The sequence below is a fragment of the Pelophylax lessonae genome, assembly GCF_965119305.1.
Source record: "Pelophylax lessonae genome assembly, chromosome: 2".
In the NCBI taxonomy this organism is placed as follows: Eukaryota; Metazoa; Chordata; class Amphibia; order Anura; family Ranidae; genus Pelophylax; species Pelophylax lessonae.
This window is the reverse complement of record NC_138769.1, coordinates 545,942,987-545,956,800: the sequence shown is the minus strand read 5'-3', so window position 1 is coordinate 545,956,800 and position 13,814 is coordinate 545,942,987. Positions and strand designations below refer to the sequence as shown.

At 43.1% G+C, this 13,814-nt stretch overlaps 1 protein-coding gene across 2 annotated transcripts in view; it reads left to right on the top strand.

The window, feature by feature from the left end:
- The window catches only part of LOC309545912 (uncharacterized protein), a 106,918-nt gene extending 95,309 nt beyond the window's left edge, over positions 1 to 11,609 (top strand). For both annotated transcript variants that reach the window (XM_082245334.1, XM_082245333.1), the window contains exon 5: positions 11,527 to 11,609. In XM_082245334.1, the coding sequence (XP_082101460.1) occupies positions 11,527 to 11,603 (77 nt within the window). In that variant the 3' untranslated portion in view covers positions 11,604 to 11,609. The remainder of the gene's footprint in view (positions 1 to 11,526) is intronic.
- Positions 11,610 to 13,814: the final 2,205 nt, after the last annotated feature.

Sequence of the window (13,814 nt, the reverse complement as noted above, 5' to 3'; positions counted from 1 at the left end):
GTCTCCTCTCAGTGACTACATTCCCAGATTTACCTGACTTCCTGTCACATACCCCCCCCTCTTGTTTCAACCCTAGGGTTGGGACACATATTTCCAGGCACGCATGTGTCAGGCACTGCTGACTCACTGATAAGCCTCCTATTATCCTCAAGCTTCCGGATGAAACTGTTTCTGTCATCTTCACTGACAGATTTCTCATAAATGCCACACAGTTTGTCTCTCATCTCATATACACATTCTTCAACTGCATTTTTGGCATAATTTTGCTCCTTCTCGTTTCTGTCATCTTCATTGACAGCTTTCTCATAAATGTCAGACAGCTTGTCCCTCATAACCGTCTGTCCAATCCACCATGGAGGACCGTGATCCATAGGCAACTCAATTGGGCTAGTCTTAATGTCTTCAACATTCTTAAGACGCCTCTCTCTGCAATCCATAAATGTTTTCCACAAAACTTTGAGAACCTTTGCTTCACTAAGGTTTGTTCCAAGTAGGGACTCTTGACATCCCTCTGTGACTTGAGTTGCCTCTCCATACAGCTGTACACAATCATTGACTTTTTGTTGTAAAAGGGAATGATCTTCCTTCTTGAGCTTTGCTTGCTCTAAGATGCTGTGCAGAGGATTTTCCAATTGAGACAACAGGCTGTCACACATTTCTTCAAAGTGACCCCTGTTCCTTTTCCCAGAGACATCAATATCATTCACCAAACATTTCATATTCATAGGCAGATCTGAAGCATTTGCACTCATCAACTTCTTAAACTTTTCGCCCTCCTGAGCGAGTCGCAGTAAAGGCCTACTATTTGATTTGATATTCAGTTTATATTTCTTGCCAAACTCTTCACAGAAGTAGCCAACCAGAACATCATCAACTTTCCTTCCACCAACATAGGGGTTAAAGGCAACAACACAGTTGAACCCAGCGATCTGGGTGGTATCCATTATAGACCTCCTCTCTGCATCAGTGAAGAAGCATGGAACTGCAACACATTCTTTTACAGGTTTCTTCAATGCACTTTCTGCTGAACTATTTGACCGCTCAAGGTCACCTAGTTCTTTTTCTCTATCTGAATTCCACATGGAATGCATCTCAAGATCACGATCAAACTTCTGCCACCCGTCTTTCACCAGTTCCATTTTGGAAACACTCCCTGAAAGGCACTTATTCATTTGCTTCACGTTTTCACCAACAGCCTTAGTTTTCCCCACTAGGTTTTCAGCCTGAACTGAGAAATCATCACATTTCTTACTCAGCTCCTTTGTTTGCTGAAGTTCTAATGATACATTTTCCAATGCTTGAAGTTTTTGAAGGAACGGTTTATTCCAAAGGGGTGATTCAAGCCACATGTCATCACATTTCTGAGGCTCACTCAGGACAGACCCCAAAACACTGATCCTTTTAAAAACTGCATCAGGCACACTATCCCCTCTTTGGGACAGATCCTCTGTTGCCTGGGATTCCTCTTCCAGTTCCTGCAACGGAATCTTCATCTCTTCTACTTGCTGTTCTAAGGCTCGCTTAGACTTTTCTAGCTCCTGAACGCTTTTCACAACATCATCCTTGGAGCGGACCAAATCTTCCATCTCTGTACACAGCTGTTTGTTAACTCTTTCTAGTTTAACATTACACTCTAGAGCTTCCTCCAAAGAGCGAGCCAAGAACAGGGCTTTGCTCTCGTTATCACGCGCCTCCGCTTCTGCGCGGTCGCGTTCTTCTGCATATTTTGCAGACACAGTCTTCTCTTCACCAAGCATCTGATCAAACTTCTTTTTCACATCTTCCATTTGTTTGAGCTTTGTGCTAAAACTCAGCCTTTGACACCTCTCTTCCTGTAAGAGTTCCTGCGTGTCTTGCAGCTGCGATTCCAAGATAGAAAAATCTTCCGCAATTTCTCTAGATTTGCTGTCTGCTTGAGAAAGCTGATTTGTAACATTGTCCAACTCAACCTGCAGTCGGTTTGCCTTCTCTAACAGCTTAGCACACAATCGGTCACCTTCTGACACCTTGACTTGCGATTCCAGAAGCCGTGCCTCTACTTTTTCCCTCTTATGTTCACAATCTCCTTTTCCCTGCATAAGAGCCTTCACCTCATTGGCTAGTTTCTGGGAATGAGACTGTAATTCTGCCACACAGGCTTCTTTCTCCTTTAACTGCTGCTGGAAACGTTGGGCTTCACCTTTCCAACTTTCACAGTCTGCACGTAATTCATCTACCACATTGCTCAAAGTGGTGAGCTCATACACAGTACTCAGTAATTTAGCCTCTCTTTCACTTTTCTCGTTGTCGCTGAGAGACAATGTCGTTTTCAGAGCGACATTCTGTTCCTGCGACTCCTGCAGGTCTATTTTTGTAACTTCCAAACACTGAAGACTTTTTTCCAGCTGATTACGCAACTCCAACATTTCACACATACTTTGCTTCTGCAAAGTCTGAATTTCAATTTCCTTTTCCATGAGGATGGTATCTTTCTCCTTTATAGTGTCTTGACATTTTTGCAACTCGACCAAAAGAAGAGCAGTGGATTCTTCCCACTGTAACACATGAGACTTGAGTAGTTCATTCATTTCCTGCAAGTTTCTATGCTCCATTTTAAGCAATTCCAAGGCTTGTTCCTTTTCTTCCATTTTCCGTTGCAAGGCATCCAACTCAGCCCTGCACACATACTCGGTTTCCTCCAAACCGATGGCCTCCATTGGCTGCTGGCGTCTCTGTTTCCAGCCTGCCATGCTCTCTTGATGAGCCTTTTGCTGAGCTGCAAAGCTCCGCTGAAAATCCGCATTTGCCTGCTGTTGAGCTGCATTTGCTTGCTGTTGAGCTGCATTTGATATAATCAGATGTTTCAACATCTCCTCCATTTTGAGTTTACTTTTCATCTGAGCACACTGCGTCTCCATAGCAGTTTCATCAGTGTTGCTAGGGACAACAACCTTCCTCTTTAGTAGACTCTCTTTAGGCATGGATGGGGCTGGTTCAGACGGTAGCATCCCCTCCATCCATAGAATCCGGTCTCTCATTTCATCTATCTTTGCATTCTTCAGGCGTTTTGAACGCCCCATCTTCAATAACTCCACAAACAAATTTTTCACAGTCCAGCAAACAATTTTCAGACCACTGTCTCTTCAACACATGTAGTTTTTCTCTCTCTTGCAGGATCTCTTTTCCTGCGCACACAGTTTGTGCAGTCACTTGCACCAGACACAACAAAGTTCATCAAAAAATTTTGAGACCCCTGTCTCTTTAAAACACTTTTTTTTTTTTTTTTTTTTTTTTTTCTGTCAGGATCTTCTCTCCTGCACACATAGATTGTGCAATCTCATGCACCAGACAAAGTTCATCAAACATTTGCACTTCCTTGCAGGGATCTTGCTGCTTCTGCCCACTGCATACCTCCACCATATGTAAGGGATTAGCTCGGTGGTAGGCGTATGGGTGACCCCTTTGGGGGTGCGTTTTCACAGAGATAGCCGATTAGAGGTTGAAAAACAAGACTGATTTATTCATGCAATTTACTTAACACAATTGCAAGCATCAAAACAGCCAAAATAAAATAAAAGACAAAATAAATCCTTGCCTCTGTGGGCGGCTACCTTCTCACGCTGGAACCTACCTAAGAAGTCTTCCCAACCTACTGTTGGGCCGACACTGCTGATCCTACAGCAGACACTCAAATGTCCATTTGTTTGCTTTTCACACAGCACAAACATTGTCCATTGAACATGTCCCTTTGTTTTCTTTCACACAGCACATGTTCATTTATAACAGGATCCTTTACTCTTCACACTCTTCACATGGAACACTTTGTCTTCTCACCTTTGAGACGTCTTCACTCGTGGTTACCCTCCTTAGCTTCACATCGCTGTAGGGGGTCTTCTCCCATGCTCACCAGCTTGTCGGGAGGCACACATCCGACTGTCCCCCTCTCCCAGCCCACACGGCGACAGGCGGCAGCAGTCCTTCTCCCATGCCCACACGGCGTCGGGAGGTACACGTATGTCTGTCCTCCTCTTCCCAGCTCACACAGCGACAGGAGGCAGCACTCAATAGATTTTCTCTGGACAAATTATAGAGGCCTTGATCTCCTCATTCTGAACAGCTGAATGGTTTTCAACTTCCTGCTGGCTCTTTTTGCAGCCAACACCCTATAGTATCAGTGAACTTTTCAAAGCAGGTGGGAATGTGTCTCCTCTCAGTGACTACATTCCCAGATTTACCTGACTTCCTGTCACAGTATATATACCCCTATACACAAGTTCAGATGTCATGCCTGACTCCAAAGACCCCAAAAAAATGCCCAAAAAAACGCCTGCGCCAAAAAAAAACGCCCCTGGTGTGTTATTGCAGGCTTTTTTTTGGGCATTTTTTTGGGGTCTTTGGAGTCAGGCATGACATCTGAACTTGTGTATAGGGGGTATATATATACACACACACTTATATGTATTATACACATACACACATATAGGTGTGATAGGAGCGGAGCCATATGCCTGTTAATTATTTCATTAGCGCAAGCATAGTGTTCTGCTCTTTTCACACCTATATATGTGTAGGTGTATATATACAAACATGTGTGTGTATATATACCCCTATACACAAGTTCAGATGTCATGCCTGACTCCAAAGACCCCAAAAAAATGCCCAAAAAAAAGAATGCAATAACACACCTGGGCGTTTTTTTTTGGCGCAGGCGTTTTTTTGATTGGCCTCTGGACCCCCTAGTCACTCCAATCACACTCCTAGCATTGTCCTGCCCCCTCAATTGGCTTTTACTAATGGCTCTGGTCCAATCATGGGCTTTTAAAGCCCATTTCCTGTCCCATTGCATTTTGGTCGGTTCTGGTTGCCGAATTCCGAACTTTTTCAGCAAAAAGTTCTAAATTCGGCTGAACCTCGAACAGTCAATGTTCGGGTCGAACCGATGGTCGACCCGAACCGTTCGATCATCCCTAGTGATCAACAAAGGCACTGAAAATTTTACTGAAAAATAAATTTCCAATATGGTTGCGCAACTCTTCGTATAGCCCATATACCATCAAAAACACATATGGTTTATGGAATGTAACATACATACAGCTGGAGATCACTCATGTGTACACCTAGCAGAGGGGGGGGGGACATTGTTGTTTTTATGTGAATTCATTAACCACTTCAATACGGGGTACTTTCACCCCCTTCCTGCCCAGGCCAATTTTAAGCATTTAGCGCTGTCACTTTTTGAATGATAATTGCCTAAGCATCAGGGCCCCATCTCTCCCCAGTAATACCCAAGACCCCTATTTCTCCCCACTAAACACCAGGACCCCCCATCTCTCCCCACTAAGCACCAAGACCCCCCCCCCACTAGGCACCAGGACCCCATCTCTCCCCACTAAGCTTTAGGACCCCCCATCTCTCCCCACTAAGCACCTAGACCCCCCATCTCTCCCAAATAAGCACCAGGACCCCCCATCTCCCCCACTAAGCACCAAGACTCCCATCTCTCCCCACTAAGCACCAGGATACCCCGTCTCCCCCCCATTAGGCACCAAGGCCCCCCATTTCCCCCCACTAAGCACCAAGACTCCCCATTTTTCCCCACTAAGCACCAGGACCCCCCCATCTCCCCACACTAAACACCAAAATGCCCCATCTCTCCCCACTAAGCATCAGGACCCACATCTCCCCCCACTAAGCACCAAGACCCCCCATCTCCTCCCACTGAGCACCAAGACCCCTCTATCTCTCCCCACTATGCACAAGAACCCCCCATCTCCCCACACTAAGCACCAAGATGCCCCATCTCTCCCCACTAAGCACCAGGACCCCTATCTCCCCCCCCCCACTAAGCACCAAGACCCCCTCATCTCCCCAAACTAAGCACCAAGACACCCCATCTCTCCCCACTAAGCACCAGGACCCCCATCTCCCCCCACTAAGCACCAAGACCCCCATCTCCTCCCACTGAGCACCAGGACCCCTCAATTTCTCCACACTATGCACCAGGACCCCCATCTCTCACCACTAAGCACCAAGACTCCCAAACTCTCCCTTCTAAGCTAAGCATCAGGTTCTCCCATCTCCCTTGACCAGGCACCAGTGCTCTCTTTTGTCCCACTTGAAGACAAAGCTGCATTTCTTTAGGCAGGTATGTGGGGTCAGATGCGGGGCTGGGGCCCCATTGGGTAGGCTGTAGGGGGCCCCATGATTTCTAATAATGGCCTTGCTGTAACTGCCACCCACCACTGCACCAATCTCCCCCAACTGTCCCCCTGTGTCCTCCTCCCACCCATCCGTGTCCTCCTGTGTCCTCCAGCCCTGCTGTGTCCTCCTCCTGCCCCCCCCCCCCCCTGTCCTTCTCTTATGACATTGCTCTACTGACACAGTCCACTGCCCTAAAAGCATTTTGAAAAAAAATAAAAATTCTAAATTAAATAAAAAAAACTAAATAGATAAAATAATAATAAAGAACTACTGACGCCGTTCACTGCTCTACTGACACCATCCTGCACATACTACCCACCACTGTACACTCCTCACCTGCACATACTGAGCACTGGCATACACTCCACACTCCTCTCCCTGCACATAGTACCCACCGCCATACACTCTGCACTACTTACCTGCACATACTACCCACCACCATATACTTCGCACTCCTCTCCTGCACATATTACCCACCGCTATACACTTCGCACTCCTCTCCTTGCACATACTACCCACTGATGTACACTCTGCACTCCTCTCCTGCACATACTTTTTTGGACCTTTTTAGACTGGATTTCATGTGATACACTACTTGTCACAACCAGCGGTTGTTGAATTACTTCACATAGCACAGTATTCATCTTAAATGTTTTTTTTTATTCGATTCATGTATATACTGTATTTCATTCTTTACCGCAATTGATTGAGTATATATGATATATGCACTTGGCACTTTGTGTATTGGGGTAACCATGTTGGTAGTCCATATCAACAGAGGTTATTATTCACATAGTTTCACATACCCACTGAGTACAGTATTATAGTAACATTTTTTATTTATTTTCGTGTACTTATTTACTGTAACTGATTGAGAATATATGGTATATGCACATAGCACTTTTGGTTTGCAATAAATAATATAGGCAAGTGCTGGTGGTGGCCAATAACTACAGAGGCTAAAACATTTCTTCTGCACATACTACCCGCTGCCATACAATTCACACCCCTCTCCTGCACATACTACCCACCACCGTACCCTCCGCACTGTACATTCCCTGTTTAACATTACCACATTCTGCACTATTTAGGTCATCTCAGACTTAATTTAACCACACCCCCTTTAAGCCACGACCAATATTTAGCGCAATTTAAACCACGCCCCCTTCTCCCTGTGCCACGCTTGCTGTGCAGCGTTTTGGAGTATCCCATGCCCTAACCTCCCTCCTGTTTAATATTCTGCAAACAATAGATTTCAAAAAGACATCCCCTAGACCAGTGATGGTGAACCTTGGCACCCCAGATGTTTTGGAATTACAATTCCCATGATGCTCAACTATACTGAAGAGTGCATGAGCATCTTGGGAAATGTTGTTCCAAAACATCTGGGGTGCCAAGGTTTACCATCACTGCCCTAGACTAAGTTAGTGGAGTCAGAGTGGTGAGCAGCCTCTGTACTATTAGGGAAGAAGTAGCTACTACTGGCAGCCCCTACGGGATAGTGCTACACACAAAATGAAGCAAAAAGAAAATAGAGGGGGGGAAAAAAAAAAAGGAAGAAAAATGCATCTTGGTGTCTTTTTTTTTTTTTTTTATTCTTGTTCTGAATAAAGATATTCAACAATGTACTTTTAGAATTTGCTGTCTGCAGGAAGGCAATCACTTGATAATAAATGAAAAATTCTGCCGCGCTGTGCCTCCCGAATACATATAAACCTACTGTATTTATACCCTTATTATTTAAAAAAAAAAAACACAATGTGCAAAAATTGAATATATTTAACCACTTAAGCCCCGGAGGATTTGGCTGCTAAAGGACCAGGGGTTTTTTTGCGATTTTTTACTGCGTGACTTTAACGGACAATTGCGCGGTCGTGCGACGCTGTACCTAAACGAATTTGACGTCCTTTTTTTCCCACAAACAGAGCTTTCTTTTGGTGGTATTTGATCACCTGTGCGATTTTTTGATCACGCGCTATAAACAAAAAAAGAGCGTAAATTTTGCAAAAATAACAATATTTTTCACATTTTTTTATATGAAATTCCCCAAAAAAAAAGTAAAAATCAAAATTTTTTAACATTTTTCGGCCAATTTGTTTTATGCTACATATGTTTGGTAAAAAAAAATCGCAAAAAGCGTATTTTGATTGGTTTGCGCAAAAGTTATCGCGTTTACTAACAAAGAGAAAGATTTTTGTCATTTTTGGTGTTTTTTTTTTTAACGCATAATGGCGGCGATCTGCGATTTTTTTTTCGGTACTGCGACATTGCGGCGGACAGATCGGACCCTTGACTGACATTTTTGACACTTTTGGGGTTACCAGTGACATTACTGCAGTAATCAGTGCTATACATATGCACTGTTACTGCAAAAATGACACTGGCAGGGAAGGGGTTAACTTTATTGGACAGGGAGGGGTTAAGTGTGTCCTAGGGGCGTGCTTTCTACTGTGTAGGGACATGGCTATTGGTGTAAAAGCAAAGATCAACCGTTCTACATAGTAGAACGGTCAGATCTTCACTTTTACACAGGGAGAACTGACAGGCAGCTTGTTTACACAAGCTGCTCTGTCTTTCTCCCTTCACAGGAGCGATCGTAGTGTGGCCGGCGGACATCGAGTCCGCCGGTCACACGCACTGACTTGCCTGTGAACGAGCCGCGGCGGGCGCGCGCCTCGGCGGGCGCGCGCCCGCCCGCGATAGGCTCGCAAGTCAGTGACAGGCGAGTGACGTACCGATACGTCACTCTGCCTGGCCGGGGCTGACCGCCGCAGTATATAGTCGTGCGGCGGTCGGCAACCGGTTAAGCTTAATAAAAACTAATACATATGAAAACAATCTAAATATACAAAGTACATAATGTGTATATTCACACAAATCCATGGTGACAACTAAGTTGAAAATCATGCAATTGGTGTGTTCTAACAGTTTAGAATAAAACAAATAAAGTGCAGTCCATAAAGTAAGTCCAGTGATAAATCTGTTGATTGTTGCTGAATAACCTTCCACCAATCACACCTGTGATATTAGTGCTCCACTGGCTGCTTGATATGTGCCAGTATACTACCACCCTCGTGCTCCCCCCTTTAGGTGTACCCTCACCTTATTGAGTGTGACCTCACAATTAAGTTTGGTCTAATCTCGCTTTTTGCCTCTCCAGGTCAAGGATATTTGAAATCTAGATGTCCTCACTTCTCCTCCTTAGCACCGTTGTTTCATTATTCAGCAACAATTAACAGATTTATCACTGGACTTACTTTACCGACTGCACTTTATTTGATTTATTCTAAACTGTTTGAAAGTGATTTGGTGAACACAAAAATTGCATGATTTTCAATTTAGTTGTCATCGTGGATTTATGTTTGATGATACACAATATGTACTTTGTGTTCAAATATATTTTTTTATACTTATTAATTTTTATTTAGCGTATATGTATTCATTTTCACACATTGTGGTTTTTTTTTAAATTAATAAGGGTATATATAGATTTATATGTATTAAGGAGGCACAGCGTGGCACAGTTTTTATTTAATACTATGCACATGTTTATGGGAGTGTGAAAAGTTCTAGCAGCTGATTCCTGGTTTTCTGATTATTGTACATGGTTGCTTGCAATGTTCTATAATTGATTTAATCATTTAGTAATACCAGAGTAGGTATATTGGCTATCCAGTCAATATAGGTGTCGAAGGTTTTAAAAGTTATCCTGCCTTCCTAGATGGAGAGAAAGATTGACAACTCAAGCTATTTCACAATTGTAATATCTTCCATTAGGCAGATTTTGGGCATCCTCAGCAACCATGCACCCACCATAGGTTGATTCGTTGATTTCCAGTTTCCAAAAATATGTTGTATGCCCAGGGGCAAACCATTGGGTTGGCCAGTCCGGCGCCCACCAGGGGCACAGGCCGAGGGGGGGGGGCGCAAAAAAATTGGCAGTGTTAGCAGTGATTTTTGCACCCTCCGCTCAGCCTGCGCCCCCCGACACCCCCAGGCAGCGTGCGGCTCCATTTCCGGAGCCCTGTATCCACTCCAGGCAGAACAGCGGCAGTGCGGGCCCTCCAGGGCTCTGTCTCCGCCAACATACGGGCGGCCAGCAGTCAAATAACCGTGACATAATTAATCGGCTCCAGCTCGGCGGCCGGCTGGGGATGGAGACTGCGCTGAGCTGTCAGAGGAGCCCGTACCGCCTCTCAGCACCTTCAACCTCCTCTCCACTCCCAGCCCGAAGGACAGGCTTTACATTTGTAAAAATAAGTTACCTCCAATGAAGAGTGCCCCACCTATGGCTGCCGAAAAGTACTGTATGTTAAATCTTTTGCTATTGCTGCAAATCTTTTGCTGCAGTCTGCTGTTGACACTGAACGTCCGGTGCTGAGACTTCTGGCTGTAGTACACTAATCACAAGGCGCCTTCTCCATTGAGAAAAAGTCTTGCCTTGGAGGAGGTAAAATTGGGACATTGATCCACACCTTCATTCATAGAAAGCAAAACTTTCTCTGAATGTATTGTATATCTCTAGGCAAAACATTTTTATGTATGTGATGTGTGGCGAAGGGTTAAATCTTCCGTCAAGTTTTTATTGCATCGTGTTTCTCCATTGGGAGATTCACCACTCTAATTGTACTGGTGGCAATTGTTACAGGGAAACAAAGTGAGGGGAAATAAAAAAAAAAATGTTTCCATTGGGGCAAGGGCCCTCACTTTATATTCCCCTCACTTTATATTCCCTCTAATCTCCTATTGCATCTCGGAGACAGGAGGTTTAGCCCCCCTATTCTTATATCCAAAATTAAACAAAAAAAAAAAGTTTTGGCTATACACACACTTTAATGCTGTCCTTGTGCTAAGTAGGATGCCTTGGAAGAACTATAAGCAAAAAAGAGGATTAATGGTTAAAATATGGCAGAGGTGGTTTTCTATAAAATAGTATGGCTTCTAGGCTAATCTCCTGCCTTGTGACACAAATCAATGCACCTGCTGTTCAATCATCGCAACCCACTCACCAAGTAACCAAATAGTTGCAAATCCTCTAGGAGCTGCACCCCAACACAGTAGGTACTGCCTGGCCTATAAAATTAAATTGCTACTACACATGCATGGTTTGTGAGACTGTGTCATGGTGACAGAACCCTGCACTCCCCACCATTGCCCTTAGGGTAATCTGCACTTACTTTCACTGCATTGTAATGCACTCTGTACTTGCTGCAACTGCACTGACATGCACCTCTGCATCTGTCGCCACTGCAATGATGCACCCTTCTGCAATTACCACCAAAGCCACTAATGCTAAATTCTGCACTTATTGTCACTGTACCCACATGCATTTACTCATTTTCACAGGACTCACAGAGACAGAAGATCCACATGCAACGGTGTCTGCAGCATCATCCCTAAAATCAAGAGCACAGAGTATGTAAACTTTTCATAAAATCATGTATATAATCTGTATATTGGATGGAAATTATTACGGTTAAGGCTCCTGTGTCCTGGTTAGGGCTTTTATGTTTAGCCTTGGGTTTTTTTTCCCACCCCTCATTTTCCTTTTGACACTGTTTTTGGACGTCTCAGTAGTTATGTGTCCGCCGTTGAACAAAAGAGAAAATGGGATTTTTATACTTAGCATAAAACCCATTTATCTGAGATCATTGACAGACACCGCACCCACCCCTCTATAGAGTTTTGATACTTCTAACACTGCTTGCTACTAAACTGAATACCTAAAGCAGAGAGGGGGGTTATATACCAGCTGAGGAAAGCCCATAGGCGTAGCCAGATATTTTTTGTTCTGCCTATTTCTACTCCTGGAGGAGGCAATATAACCCAGTAGTTATGATTTATGGAGCACTGTGTCCATCGATGAACTCAGAGAAATAGATTTTACAGTAAGTACAAAAATCCCATTTTTTTTTTCACAGTGCACAAGACATTGCAGTGCAATGCAGCACATCATAGCGCATTTGCTTTGTAAGGTACACTAGTGTGCCATTTACTGTAAATTAATGGCACTGCAGCACACCAAAGACTATAGCCTGCATTACTGTGCACACTTGCTTTGAATTTCCAAATGTAACCATGATTTCTCAAGGTAATGATAGATAAATAAATTACACATTTTGCTGAATAGCAATCTGTGGTCCAGAACTGAAGGAATCTAAGGAATGTAACTAAATACCTTAGATTTTCTCATTTTGGAAAGAATAGAATACAGAGAGATTAGAAATCAGAAAAGCTTGCTTTTCATTTATTTAGAAGATATGTCTAATATTTACTGCTTTCATATGTTGCGTATTCTATTTTGTATATCATGAAGATGATGCAGTGATTATTTTGCATTCATAAGCAACTATCCCATCAATTCACCCTTTTTGTCAGGTTTAATTTGTGGTATCGTCTTTCAGACATTTCCCTATTGATTCACTATCTGCATCACACACAGCTCAACCGAATCATGCACAATTTTCTCAAAGAGAAAATGGAGATGAAAACCCCTTTGGCAATCAGACTTAAAAGAAGCTAGTTATTTATTTTATTTTGCAATAGTGAATTATGCATCTGAGCATCTATATTTGGTGCTGGCGCTGCTTTTTCTGTGAAGTAGATGCTCTTCAAAGTGCTTTGCCCTCTTATCTGTAAGTGTAGCAAAACACAGCTAGTTTTCCACAATGTTTCAGGAAATGATAGTTGTTTTTTTCAAGAGGATGGAATTCTGCCTACAGAAACATGACTGAAATGTTCCTGAAAGCCTCTGAAGTGCAGTGCAGGAATGCTGATAAGTTCAGCTTCTGGGATCTTGACAGTTTCACAAGGTTTAACCTATTCTTGGCTTCCTCCTGTGTTCCACTGCAATCAGAACGCTTGTTCAGTTGACCCAAACAACCTGAAGACAATTTTATGATCTAGATTTGTTAGGCTTTATCTGCTCCCTGTGGCTGCTTTGCTCTTTTTATAATCGCATCCCTGATGCTTAAAGTTTTCAGACTAAATCTATAGCCTCCAAGAAATCAAATTCTTCATTTTTTTTCAATGAGGCATCATTCAGAGTAAGTCTGGAAGGTATCTGACCCAATGCTTTGCATATACAATACTCTGAGTCACAGCACAGTTGTATATTTTCTAAAATATCCATATACAGAAATAAGATAATCTATTTAAATGAAGAGAGATCCAACTGAGATCTTGCAGATTCACAGTAGGCAGACACTCTTTAACTTGCGGCACTTCAAAAAAAGCTAAAAAGTTTGATGAATTTTGAAACTGAACTGTGTGGATATAAACATTATTTTTATTTGGTAAATATGACATTTTGCATATTAATATTTTGTATTTTCCTTTTTGATCAGCAGGTGAACTGTAGGTTCCTTTTTTTTGGTGTGTGCCAAACTAGTTTATGTGCTTTGGGAATAATCAACCTGTTCATAAAGCTGAACAGCTCAAGCTGAAATATTGACATATATACTGTATATGTATATACAAGTACCTTTTCTCACTTGACTAAAGGATTCATCAATCACCGATCCTTTCTTTCACCTTTAAACAATGACACAGACTGCACGACAAGGGTTTTGAATGGCCATAGCAGCCTTTTGATTTATAAATTAACCACTTGCTGACTGCCCTATAGCAGTTTT